Raw genomic sequence first — 13,514 nt, forward strand, 5'->3', positions numbered from 1 at the left:
TTAAATTAAATTAGATCAAGGTATAGAATGGGATGATTTGATGAAAATGAATTTCAAATCCTTAATCCAAATAGACCCATTATGTTGGGATGATTTTTTTATTCATGATGATGGATTTCAATTACTTAATTTATAAAAACTTCCGTAATCAATCATTCCCTTTAATCAGAACCTCAAAAGAATCAGTGGCGAACAGTTTTGGTCTGAAAATGGAAATATTCGGTTGGTCAAGCAAAACCAACTGTCAATTATGCAACTAAAATTCCAAGATAAAACACATTTGGCCGTACAATAACTAAAAAGAAACACCTTCAGGGAGAAGAAACATAAGAATCAAATCGACAAATTATACAGCAAGAAGTTGTTTTGAAATACAACACCCCCGAGTTCTTTCAACTACTCAATGTTGAGCAAGTGTCTTTGCCAGGTACAAATATGACCAGAAACATTGAACGTGTTCTTGCCATCCGGACCTACAGCATAATAAGGTGAATCCTCTGAAAATTCAGGCGTCATTGCCAACCAATATAGACTCGGTTCCCAATCGACCCTTTTCGAGACCTTGAGTAACTCCTCCAATACAACTTGGGACCCATCAGAAGACATGGATTCCGTCTCTGCGCAAGAAAATAAAAAACCATGAGTTTGAAGACCAAATTCAAGAATGGGCACAACAAAAGAGCATGACAAACTGGGATCAAAATTTTGATAGATCCTTAACATTAGCACACAGCAAGAATTTGAAACATAACAAGAACATTATCGTGGATAATACAATTCTTCCCTCTGTTCCTTTTCCATCCCCGAGTTGGCTCAAGAAATTGGCTAAATGGCAAACAGTTATTTCTCTTATTTAAAAGGAAAAAAGGTTTGGAAAAGATTGTATTGGACAATCTGGAAACAAGAAGATAAATAATCAAAAGTTAAACTCACGTAAAGCAAGATTCTGCCCAGTCATCTTTTCCCTGAGTTGCAGTAACAGATCAATAGCCTTAACATCCATTTCTTCACATAACTCTGTTAAAGCTTTATTATATTTGCATAAACCTTCGTTCTTACGAGCTTGATCATCAAATGCAGTCCTGGTTACAAGGGATAATCAAGATTGAAATAGTGAGATGAAGAAACTTCCATGCCGAAAGAAAACTAGTAACTAAAATTTATCGTCAGGCTCACCCAAAAATTTCACTAATTTTTGCCTCGTTAACCAGAGGAGAACTAAGACATATTATCCTTGTTTTATCAGAAAGACCCTGGAATTGGTTGAGAGTATTGTCTGTCAACGCACAGAGTAGACTCGTGTACTTCCCCAAGAACAAAATGATTGAAAACAAAGTTTATGTAATCCTTTTAACAGCAATTCCCTTTAAAAACCAAATAGAATTCAGATATGGTTGCTCCTTCACAACAGGCAGTAGCACAAACACGGAGAAGAAAAAGTACGAGGCATGATATAAATGTATCAAACCTTGATATGCACAATATTTTTTTTTCTTCATGTTTTCAGTATATTCGGGAAGAGGCACATGACCACCTAGGCCACTTGGATGAGGATTTGTTGCATCATTACCACCAAAATATAATATAACAAGAGAAGGCTGAACAGCTGCATCCTGAACTCAGAGAATAAAAGAAAGCTCTCCCGGTTATATAGTGAAAAGGTGGGAAAAAAGAAGGAATTTTCCAAAATAAAATTCTAGTTTCCAGTAGCTTAGGACCAAGACACACATTGTTGCTAAGAGTCACGTCGTATAGATTAAGTTACTGGGAGTTATATATATGGGTCTTTGAGCTAACTTTTGGATAATGTTAATACGATATCAGAGTCTAAAACCACTGTTACGTGTTGGACCGACCTTATAGGCCACTTGTTAAAATGTGTTGTAAGCTCCATATATTCGTCTGGACGTGTGTAGGATGTTTCATATGAGATGCAATTACTCGTGTAAAGATGTATATATAGATTTGGACCATCTCTATATTCACCTAGCATGGGGCAGAGTTTGGACCAATTCTATGATCTTGACAGAATTCAACATAATCAAGCTACACATTAGCAGGATTCAGTATCGAACATGTACCTTGGGAAAAACTTGATCTAGGATTTTAAGAGCCATCCTTAAATTCCAGCCAGAGTATCCCCGTAGTAGTACATCCGCCTTCAAAGATTGGGCACAGGAATCAATACTTCTTGAAAGTGTGTCACGTGTTGACTAATATTAGAGGCGAAAAAGGATGCATCACATTACATGAACTCGCAAACAGCGAGATGTGGGGATTACAAGCCATTTAGAATGAAATGTCACCAAATATTCTCGGGGTATTCAAGATTCTAGAATCAAACAGCATTCAAGAAACGGTAAATTGCGTGCAAGGAAGAAGGCAGTATTATCTTGCGAGCGTAAAGATCGGCAAGCATAGCACCCCAGCCCCCAACGTTGTTTGTAGCACATCTGTACAATGGATGATCCGAATTAACAACACGAACAGCGGCCTATTCGGACCCACCATCTTCTTCTCTTCCTCTTCTTCGCGTGTGCAAATGTGGGAAGGAAGAGTTGATGCTGATGAATACAACAGCGACAGGCTACAGGATCATGAGTAGGTGGACCTCGTGTTCATCTCCGTCATATACAATACAATATACGTGTGCCAACTCGTCGATGGAATTGGTGAATATATATATATATATATATATATATATATATATTACTTTGAAAAAATTGAGTAATTGAACGAGTCAACTTCTCGTTTTGAGAACTTGAGCTAACTTCCAACTGTATTGGGGTTGGCTGGTTTTTTATAGTTGAAATGAACGAAGCAAGAATCGATGAGAAATATATTTATATGCACTATTATAATAATGTCGAGAAAAAATTAAGATATGGGCAACATGTATATATAAATAAATTCTAAGTAAAAATATAATTATATGAAAATGATCAGATTAATAACATCACAAATTAAATTATAAACTATATGTAAAAAATTGATGATGTTGATGTTGGGATATCAGGGAAATAAACGAGGTAACATCGCAGTGGAACATCATAAGTGATATCAACAATGAATAAGATGAACACCAATATTTATAGGAGGTGAACTTTTGAATGATATTCTGTTATGTTTTCCGGCTAAGCAGTTTGTGCATTAAACTCAAATATATTCGAACAGATAATGGAGTAGAATACATTGGAACTTTTGATTAGATATGCAAAAAGAACAGAATTAGACATCAAACAAAAGTTCATCTGCTAACAGAGCCGATAAAATTCTAGATTTGGTACACTTATTGTTGAATTTCAAAATGGTATTCTTTGAATTCAATTTAGGTTGCTTGAATATTAGCAGTTGGAATAGGATATTACAATAAGGTGAAATGGTGGTTGGAATTAAAGAGTCAAAGAAATATTTAAATAATTGAAAATAATAAATAAATAAAACGTGAATAATGGGGCTATATTTTTTATTTCGAATAATTTTCTTTTATTGTTTCGACATAATATGTGCTCCCAAAATAGAACAAGTATTTGTTTCTCTTTTTTTTTTTTTTTTTACATACTAGAAAATATAATGTGAGTCGTACGTGGGAGATGTTTTTATGTCAATATAGTTGGTTTCAAATTTTTTATGTCATCTTATGTTTTAGAGGAACACTCTTATAGTATACGGTCTTTGTATCTCGATGAAAAAAAGATAGTTTCTCATATGTTATACTGGTTTCACAAAAAATAATAATTGAACACAAATATGATATAATTATAGATGTTATATTTATGATGTCTTCCAGATAAAACAAGAATACAATAAGTTACCTCTAAGAGATTTTGAGTTGGGGAGTGAGTGAGTGTCTTATTTTCCCTCAAATAGCTTTTAAGGCGAGAATGTCGCACATGACTTATCTAGTACGGTTTACTTAACTAACATGACTTGCCGGCTGTTATGTTAATTCGAAGATTTATCTAATGGACACTAAATGTAGCGGACGCGGGTTCTCACATCATGACAAAATAATATTACAAAAAGTTGTATCGTCTAGCTACTTTAAACTCAATTATTTTGAAATCATAAAACTAATTTTTTTTTGAATAAAATATTTAGTAGTGTTTGTTTTTTTAGCTTTTATTTATAATTTTCAAATATTTCACTGACTTGAAGTATGTAAGTATTAAAATAATCTCTTGCAAAACACTACCTTAAAATAAAAAAACATACAATCATGGTACATAACATATACAATAAATCAAACTTAACCTAATAATAATCTAAAAAATATACATAATAAATCATGGGTTACTTCTTTTTTTTTTTTTTATAAAACCTCAAACTCAAATTTACATCAAGTATTTATCAGAAAAAATATATATTTGCACTCATTGATCTCTTAAAAGCATTTCTGCACTTCTTGAGCCCACCATTCTTTTCACGGGTAAAAATCAAAACAGACATTGAAAATATGATACTAATATATGATATTTAAGCATTAAATAGTTTAAGTCAAGTATAAAATATAAGATTTTAGGTACAATTTTGAACAATGTTATTAATATCAACATTTGTAGTGCATGTTTTGGTTTTGAAAAATCATCTATTGATATAAGATATAAAACATTTGGTATTCAAATATCATATATTCGAGTTTTCAATGTTTTGTACTGATATTCGTCCAAAAAATAATTGTATCATTAATATCAATATTTGCATACATGTTTGAGTACTCAAAAATATAATATTAGTAATATATTTGAGATAAATGTTACTAAAATATCATATATTAGTATCATACCTCTAATATTTTGTATCGAATTTAATTCGAGAAAAATTATGTGAGCTCAAGGAGTGTAGAAACATTTTGTTTTCGATCAGATAGTGCAAACATATATCTTTTATAAGAGCAACTGAATATAAATTTAAGTTTGGATTCGAGGATTTATATGATATTTACCCATAAATCAAACACTTGAATACAAATTTAACACAAACAATAAATCAAACACAAAGTAAACAACAATTTAAGACAATAAATTAAACGCAACGATAATTTGCACAATACACAACTCATAAATAGATTATAATTTTAAAGATAATATTAAAACAATAAACTAAACACAAAATAAACATAATAAATTAAAACTGATAACAATTTTAAAAAATAAATATCAAACTTAAAACCAATAATAATTTAAAAAGAACGAGATCCACGAGCGAACGCATGCATATGCGCTGAATGAGATTTGCATGAGTTTTCTATTATTAAACTAAATTCAAATCGACGTTTCCCGACAACTGGACAATTGATATGTCTGACCCTTATTTTGAATATTATATTTCCCACCAAAATAAAATAAAGCAAAAAATTTCCCGGTCTCCACCCCACCCAAAGTTGGGCCCAAAGCAATCAATCAGTAAACGCACTTTGAAATATATATTAATGTTGTAATAAAATTAATGCTAAAGCTATACTATTTATTAAGTTTGAGACACTTAAAATAACTAACTTTGGTATCATGATCTGTTTTAATAATTATATATATTAATAAAATGTTAAAATTTTAATGTAAATTAGATATAGTTCAGTGTATAGAGTCATTGTTTCTTTAGGCTTATGTTGTAGATTCAATTCTTATTGAAGTCATTTTTTATTCTTTTATTTTTCAATTTATTTTTTAATTTATATATCAAAATTACAGTGTAATCATTCATTTTTTTTATAATTATATTTTGATCCTCATTTAAATATAAATCAAATGAATTATAAAAAAATATTATACAAACACGCAACGCGTGCGTCGATGTACTAGTGTAATATAATATATGTAATAAATTTGTCAAAGAATTTCATAATTATAATTTTAGACTTAATTGAATTTCAAGATTATAGGATTTCAAAAAAATAAAATTAAAAAATTCAAGATTATAAGTTATAATACAAAAATAATAATATTTAATATAATTTAAAAACAAATACTTTCCATCAATTATATCATAAAAGATGATGAGTAGTCTATTGTGAGACGGTCTCACGAATCTTTGTCTGTGAGACGGATCAATTCTATCAATATTCACAATAAAAAATAATACTTTTAATATAAAAAATAATATTTTTCATGAACGATCCAAATAAAATATCTATATAATAAAATATGATCTAGGAGGGCCTCTCTGATAAGTTTTTGCCAAAAATGATACCACGTAAAAACATATTACCACCTGTAACAAGAAAATTAATGGGATAAAGCCATGTGTATTCCCCCACCCACGCGCTCGTAACAAACAGAACAAAACCTCGATAATTGGTGGAAAATTGACAGTTTATTTTCCTGTTCAGATTTCTAGCTTCTTCTCCACCGCGCTGCGTGTTGCCTTTTGGTCTTTAGTTTTGCAGGCTTCCATTGCCACCTATACTCTGCCATTCTTGGTATTTTTTCAATAAACGGTGGGATTTCGGATTGCAAAGGACTGAAAAATGGAGGCAGAACCGTTGCTTATGGAAGATGGGGGTTTAAATTTGAAAAGACACGATAATTCCCCTACTCTGCAGAAGAGATCGGATCCGTTCGTGAGAATGTTTTTGGTGAATATTCAAGAGGTTCTTCTGGGAACGAAGCTGTCGATTTTGTTCTCGGCCATACCAGTCGCCATTGTTGCTGACCAGCGTAATTACGGAAGAGTGAGTGCTCTTGCATGTGATTTCGATCGATATAAACAACAACTTTAACATTAAATTCTCTCTTTGTATCGTATTATTTATTTGATTTGTTTGGTTAAATTAAAGAAAGGGCTTCCATATTGAGGTAGAACTTAATTTCATGGTACATTAACGTAATTGTTGCTGTTTCTATGAACAGGCGTGGGTGTTCGCTTTGAGCCTGATTGGTCTCACTCCGCTAGCCGAGAGAGTCAGCTTTCTGACCGAGTGAGCATTTATGATTTATTAGATTTGTTATAATTGGTATATTTATAAATTTTATGTTTATTTATCCAATAATAGATGTCGGGTTGCTCACTATGTATTGCTAATCTTATTCTATATACGACTGCAGGCAAATCGCTTTCTACACAAATCCAACAGGTTAGTAGATTCTTCCGTCTTATTTTAAATTTTTTTTGTTTGTCTACACATTTATTTATACCCCTCCCAATGATATTTTTTTTATATAGATTTAATAACTTTTATTTACTTTGGCCCTTTTTATTTCATGGTTATTTTTCATTCTTAAATGACTAGTAGTACCTTGAAGGAAATTAGTTTTTTCTGTCCATTGTCCACTAAGTTTAGTTTCGGTACACTTAAATTTTTGGTTATTTTGGTCTAAATGTTGATGTACATATGTCATGCTAGCTATTTCTGATTTTTGGTTATTTTGGTCTAAATATTGATGTAGATATGTCGTGCTAGCTATTTCTGATATCAGATCAGCTGGAAAAAATTACTCAACAAAATCAAACCTTAAGACCAATACCCAAAATATTTATAACTATAATTAAAAGATTTAATTTTTTTAATAAAAAATAATAACTGAAGACAATAATTATTGGTTGAAAAGAGTTGGCTCGTCTTGCACTGCAGTGGGAGGGATTCTGAATGCAACATGTGGAAATGTGACCGAGCTTGTAATATCCTTACTTGCTCTTATTCATCACAAAGTAGATGTGGTGAAGTACTCTCTATTGGGTTCCATACTGTCTAATCTTCTGCTAGTCCTCGGAACTGCTCTCTTTTGTGGTGGAATCGCTAACCCGTCGAAAGAACAAAAATTTGACACGGTAACATATGGTTAAATTCAAAATATACAATACACTGATTGCAACATTCTGATTATTCAATTCCCAATGTTGGTTTCTCGAGTAAATATATTGCAAATCGTGATAGAGACAAACGGGCATGAACTCGGTGCTGCTGTTGTTGGGGTTGTTGTGCCACTTATTGCCTTTGATGCTAAAGCTTTCCGGAACGCCCACGGAGTTTGTAGCAGCTGGCGAGCTGCAGTTGTCGAGGGTGAGTTGTGTTGTGATGCTCGTCGGGTACATTGTTTATCTTCTTTTCCAGTTATGGACTCATCGGCAACTATTCGAAGATGAAGAGGTGAGTGTTTGATGGGTTTGAGGATCAAGAAATAGATGCTAGTAATTCTACAAGTTCATACGTGTGATTAGCAGGGTGAAGATGACGATGGCGAGTCCATATCAAATGAGAAACAGGGCCCAGTAATCGGGTTCTGGAGTGCGTGTTTCTGGCTAGTTCTAATGACTGGAATCATTGCTCCCTTGTCCGAATACGTTGTTACATCCATCGAAGTAAGTGTGTTTACACTTAGCTGACGTTTATCTGACCGAGGATTTCAAGGGATGGGGTGAAACGAAGAAACAGAGGTCTCAATGGAAGAAAGAAATCAAATTGAAAATTTAAAAATTACTTATAAAATTTCACTCTTTTTTCCTTGCTCGAAGAGGCGATTCACTACTGAAGGATCGGAGTTGTTGATGATGATCAACAGGTTGCTTCGGATGCTTGGGGGTTGTCTGTGAGCTTCATAAGTGTGATCTTACTGCCAATAGTTGGAAATGCAGCAGAACATGCTGGAGCCATCATTTTTGCTTTCAAGAACAAATTGGTCAGCGTTATATATTTTTCAAACAATGCAATTAATGTGGAAATGTTAGCAATCATATAAATAATGATGATCTGGGAAATGGATGCAGGATATATCTATAGGCCTTGCTTTGGGTTCAGCTACTCAAATTGCCTTGTTCGTGGTAAAAAATTCTGGATCTACGAGTTTTCTCAACTCTTAGATGTTTTGATTGATTGAAAATATCCATTTTTAGACGTTATGTTTGTAGATACCATTAAGTGTACTCATGTCATGGATAATGGGTGTGGACATGGACCTGGACCTCAATCTCCTCGAAACTAGCTGTCTTGCTCTAACGATACTAGTCACAGCATTCACATTGCAGGTAGAGTGATCGATTCCGAAACCCGAATTCGATACATTCGAATATCTTTATTATCATCATTGAGAATGTGTTTTCGCTGAGTTTGAGCAAGAAATTGATTACAGGATGGAACATCTCATTACTTGAAGGGAGTGGTTCTTGTGCTGTGTTACTTTGTCATGGGGGCTTGTTTTTATGTGTTTAGGGGGCCAATTCCAAATATTAAGCTGTGATTATTATTTCTATTGATGAACTTGTAAATTCTTTTTTATTATTATTTTATATATTTTAGATTTTGAACGTTAAATGGAAATCCATAGCCGTTCGCTTTTGGAATAACGAAATAATCCAAATTCTGAAATTCGGTTCGGTTAACTGGAAAATTCAATAAAATTCGGATTGTTGTTAATAAAAAATGGGACGAATCAAATCAAGTTTACGGATTTATTTTCTGGGCAGAATATTCAAATTAAGTATAATGTTAGATAGGCTTTGTTCATCATATATATTGTATCTATACTATATAATAAAGTATCGACCTCATTTTATGAAAAGTAAATAAATGGCAAAAACTTATGTGAGACGGTCTCACGGGTCGTATTTTATGAGATAGATTTTTTATTTGAGTCAGCCATAAAAAATTATTACTTTTTATGTTAATAATATTACTTTTTATTGTGAATATCGGTAGGGTTGACCCGTCTCACAGATAAAGATTCGTGAGACCGTCTCACAAGAGACCTACTCAAAGCGTAAACTTGTAGAATAACTATATCGATCTTTTCTTTCCTTCAATAAAAAGACAAAAACTTGTGTGAGACGGTGTTATGGGTCGTATTTTGTGAGACAGATATTTTATTTTGGTCATCCATGAAAAAATATTACTTTTTATGCTAAGATAATTATTTTTTATTGTGAATATCGGTAGAGTTGATCCGTCTCTAAGATAAGATTCGTGAGATCGTCTCACAAGAGACCTACTCCAATAAAAATGATTATAGAACCCAATTTATATTTTTCATTTTCAAATTTTTCATTCAATAAAAATTATGATAAAACCCATTTTATATTTTTCATTTTCTTACATGTTCAAATTCTGAAAAATTGTTATAAAACCCATTTTATATTTTACATTTTTCAAATTCTCGAGATTCAACTTTGTTCCAAATTTGAGATCAGCGGTAAGCTATTGATGTTATATTTGTAATTTTGTTCCAAATTTCTGATCTTAGAGCGTTTTTTTTTCTTGGCTAAAAAAATTTGGAAAATGATAGCGCTTTTTTCTTTAATAAAACAGGGATTTGTAACTATTGAACATTTAATTTGAGATCTAGTTCTAAATTACATTTTCTGATATCATATATGTTTGAAGTAGGTATTTTGTGAGACGGTTTCATGAATCTTTATCTGTGAGACGGGTCAACCCTACTGATATTCACAATAAAAATTAATACTCTTAGCATACAAAGTTAAGAGACTCCATCTCACAAAATACGACCTATAAGACTGTCTCACGTAAGTTTTTGTCATATGTTTGACCCTAGTTTTTAACTTCACCTTTTCACAATACATATGAAATGCACTTAGTTCGTTTTTTTTTGTTGGAATAAAAGAGAGATTTGTTTACAATTCAATCTCTGATTTGAGATCTAGTTCCAAACTTTAACTCTTGATATTAGATATGTAATGAATCGTCTACTTCCAAACTCTAGCTCTTGATTTCGAGACAGTTAAATCCCCTCTCCCCGATACAATGTGAAAAAAATAAATTAATAGAAGTAATATTTGGATAGATAAATTTCAATTTTATTTTTGTTGTTTGAGAAATAATATCATAAACTTCAAATTCATCCCTCACATGTTTATGTAAGATTATTAATTTACTTGAGATATGATTTTAAATTCCGAAATCATTTAATTTTTTAAATTGAACCACCCAAATTAAAATCAAATTGATCCAAAATCAAACCAAACTAAATATATATATAAAAATTTAACAAAATTTTGAGTCACGTGGATGAATTTCAAGTTTATTGAAAATAATAACGATGTAAATAAAACTTCATTGTATTTTGTATTATTGTATAAATAAGTGACGATTGAATTTAGGATTTTATTTTCCAACAAGCAACCGTACAACAGCGGATGGGCGGCGACGGCAGAAGTGTCTATTCGATAAAGTGATTTCCATTTTCACTCGCCTCATCTACTCCTATACAGGTCAAAATAGATATGGCGAATCGAAGTTTCCTCTGGGATTTAGCTAAAAAATACTTCACCGCAGGTCTCATTGGCCTCACTGTGTCGGACCGTTATGTCAGCGTTACTGCGGTTCGCGGTTCTTCGATGTATCCAACTCTCAACCCCCACAGAAAATACTCCGATGGATTTGTAATTGGTAAAGTTGATTTTTTGTTTTGTTTTGTTTTTTTCCTTCGACATGTTATTTTGTTTTGGTTTAATTGAAAATCAACAAATTTGATCATGATATGTAACGTCAGTTTAGATATTTATGTTATTTTATTTATTATGTGGTGATAGGCGGCTGCATCCAGAGAGTAATCGATATTCAATATTAACTACTCGTTATTCATTAGGAAAATGTGATGAAAATTGATCGTCCATGCCTTTTGATTTCTTTCCTGCACTTGGTTGTTTCTCAACGGAGCCTTAGTTCATACCCTACTGCTAAAGAGCCGTGATTAATTCTCTGTTTGATTTGCAGATGACTATGTATTGGTTGAGAAATTATGCCTAGAAAAGTACAAATTCTCACGGGGAGATGTAGTTGTTTTTCGGTAATTCAAGATTTCCAGATTATTCTTTCAGCGCAAATGTCTTTTTCTTGGTACTCAGTACATATGTTTGATCGAAAAGGTTGTCTTTATATTTCAAAGTCTATGCTTTGTTTGATGCTGACGATTCCCATTACCATAAGTTAAAGGAAGGTTTTGGAGTTTGGTTGTAATTGGTGTAAACTCATTTAGAAGTTGTTACGTTTCCAATGTCTACAAAAATAATCTTCAACATAAGACATGCTAATTGATGATTTTGTATCTTTGTGTATGGCGTACATATCGGGGGCCTGGGGCAGCATGCTTTATCATGCCTTTCTCGGCTAAGTTCTCATTGCCGTCAACATGTTGCTGAATGATGACCTTCCAGTCTGTAGACACAGAAGTGGAGAATTTGGATTAAATGTATATTATTTGATTTCTTTATATCTAAATTATGTTGTATATAGCTATGATATAGTTTAGATGTCCAAATCTATAAGGAAACTAATTGATTTAAAAAATTTAGATGATCAAAGTTTAAAGTGTTTTGAAATCGAGAAAGCATTTGCTGCATTACTGAATGAAAATAAAAAATGAGTGATCTGCTTAATGTGGCCTTTGATGATTAGAAGAAAAATGATATTAAAAAGTGATTTCATGGTAGCTTGTGAAACTTCCCTGATAAGCAATACGTTTAGGTATTCTCATGAGGCTGGGGGTTGTGCGAACATGACGCTGCTTGTCTACCCTTTTGTATGAGCTGTAGTTATATAATAAATTGATTTTCTGCTTAAAAATTATCTTTCTTGCTCTCAACTCATGGAAAATATTGTTGAAATGTGTTCAATTTCCTATACAGTTCTCCGGGTAATTTTAAAGAGAAACACATAAAGAGAATCACAGCCCTCTCAGGTGACTGGGTTGATCTTTCTTTCTCATCTGATGCTGTGAGGATCCCTGAAGGGCATTGTTGGGTTGAGGGAGACAATGTATCATGCAGCATGGACTCGAGGTTAATTGGCCCGGTATGTTCCAAAACACTGCAGTTATATACTTTTGCGAAGTTAAACTGGTACTGGTGTAATCCCTTCTTCAATAACATTGACAGAACTAAACAGAACATTTTTAGAAATTCTGGGTGCATATTACAAACTTAAAAGCATGGTTACTTCCGTGCCACAGAGTTATAGGTCATGCATGTTGATGAAGTCGTTAAAAACTAGTATTTGTTTGCAACTTTCTTGACTCGGAAATACTATCATTGGCAGATTCCTCTCGGTTTGATTTGTGGACGGATTACCCATGTTGTCTGGCCGCCTCAAAGAATCGGTAGAATTAGCAGCGGGCCAAGAAATGGGGTTGAGTGGAGTGAACAGGGGGCCTTTAATGTAATATTCAATGGAAAACTTGTATTTCCCGAGAAATTAAACATGATAATTTATTTATCTTTTTATTTGAGGACATATTATCTGCGTCTTATAGTAAGTGCTGATTCATGTTTCAGAAGTTTTGGGGACATGATAACTATCGGAAACTGCTTTTAATAAGCTCTTCTGGCGGTCCTTCATCTCATGATGGTGCAAAAAATAAGTCTCGGGGAGGAAGAAGATGACTTCTTCTTCTCTCATGTGCTCGAAGATTTTTGTTTTTTCATCTTCTTCACAAAATGAATAAGAATTTTAAGTCATTTTAGCTGATATATATAAAATCGTGATGGTGCATTAACATTTAAAATTTTAAAAGGTAGGGATTTATCTCTTTTTTTTTCCTACAAAAACACGATGTTAGTATGCATAT

General features: G+C 32.7%; 2 protein-coding genes and 1 pseudogene across 5 annotated transcripts; 2 read left to right on the plus strand and 1 right to left on the minus strand.

Moving 5' to 3' along the window:
* Positions 1 to 135: 135 nt before the first annotated feature.
* On the minus strand, positions 136 to 2,486 carry LOC142538972 (GDSL esterase/lipase WDL1-like; annotated as a pseudogene).
* Positions 2,487 to 6,288: 3,802 nt separating this feature from the next.
* LOC142540227 (vacuolar cation/proton exchanger 3-like) lies at positions 6,289 to 9,267 on the plus strand. Of its 4 annotated transcripts, none has more exons than XM_075646222.1 (10): positions 6,289 to 6,670; positions 6,849 to 6,916; positions 7,044 to 7,072; positions 7,571 to 7,767; positions 7,874 to 8,086; positions 8,158 to 8,298; positions 8,499 to 8,615; positions 8,704 to 8,757; positions 8,845 to 8,961; positions 9,066 to 9,267. In XM_075646222.1, exons 1-10 carry the CDS (start codon positions 6,467 to 6,469, stop codon positions 9,171 to 9,173), a joined length of 1,248 nt encoding a protein of 415 aa, XP_075502337.1. In that variant the 5' UTR covers positions 6,289 to 6,466; the 3' UTR covers positions 9,174 to 9,267. The 4 variants fall into 4 exon arrangements, with proteins under 4 accessions (XP_075502337.1, XP_075502339.1, XP_075502340.1 ...); XM_075646224.1 differs by having other exon boundaries at positions 8,704 to 8,754; XM_075646223.1 differs by having other exon boundaries at positions 6,291 to 6,670; positions 8,161 to 8,298.
* Positions 9,268 to 11,025: 1,758 nt separating this feature from the next.
* Positions 11,026 to 13,334, plus strand: LOC142540228 (uncharacterized). The gene is made up of 4 exons (XM_075646226.1): positions 11,026 to 11,338; positions 11,666 to 11,738; positions 12,577 to 12,742; positions 12,986 to 13,334. The coding sequence occupies exons 1-4, from the start codon at positions 11,173 to 11,175 to the stop codon at positions 13,259 to 13,261; spliced, it is 681 nt and encodes a 226-aa protein (XP_075502341.1). The 5' UTR covers positions 11,026 to 11,172; the 3' UTR covers positions 13,262 to 13,334.
* Positions 13,335 to 13,514: the final 180 nt, after the last annotated feature.

Source organism: Primulina tabacum, chromosome 3 (genome assembly GCF_025594145.1).
Source record: "Primulina tabacum isolate GXHZ01 chromosome 3, ASM2559414v2, whole genome shotgun sequence".
Taxonomy (NCBI): Eukaryota; Viridiplantae; Streptophyta; class Magnoliopsida; order Lamiales; family Gesneriaceae; genus Primulina; species Primulina tabacum.

Excerpts from the sequence above, each read along its gene's own strand:
- LOC142540227 (XM_075646222.1), top strand. The coding sequence starts at position 6,467 with ATGGAGGCAGAACCGTTGCTTATGGAAGATGGGGGTTTAAATTTGAAA. Across the intron at positions 6,671-6,848 it reads ACCAGCGTAATTACGGAAGA|GCGTGGGTGTTCGCTTTGAG; the intron begins GTGAGTGCTCTT and ends TTCTATGAACAG. Across the intron at positions 8,087-8,157 it reads AACTATTCGAAGATGAAGAG|CAGGGTGAAGATGACGATGG; the intron begins GTGAGTGTTTGA and ends ACGTGTGATTAG.
- LOC142540228 (XM_075646226.1), top strand. The coding sequence starts at position 11,173 with ATGGCGAATCGAAGTTTCCTCTGGGATTTAGCTAAAAAATACTTCACC. Across the intron at positions 11,339-11,665 it reads CTCCGATGGATTTGTAATTG|ATGACTATGTATTGGTTGAG; the intron begins GTAAAGTTGATT and ends TTTGATTTGCAG. Across the intron at positions 12,743-12,985 it reads ACTCGAGGTTAATTGGCCCG|ATTCCTCTCGGTTTGATTTG; the intron begins GTATGTTCCAAA and ends TATCATTGGCAG.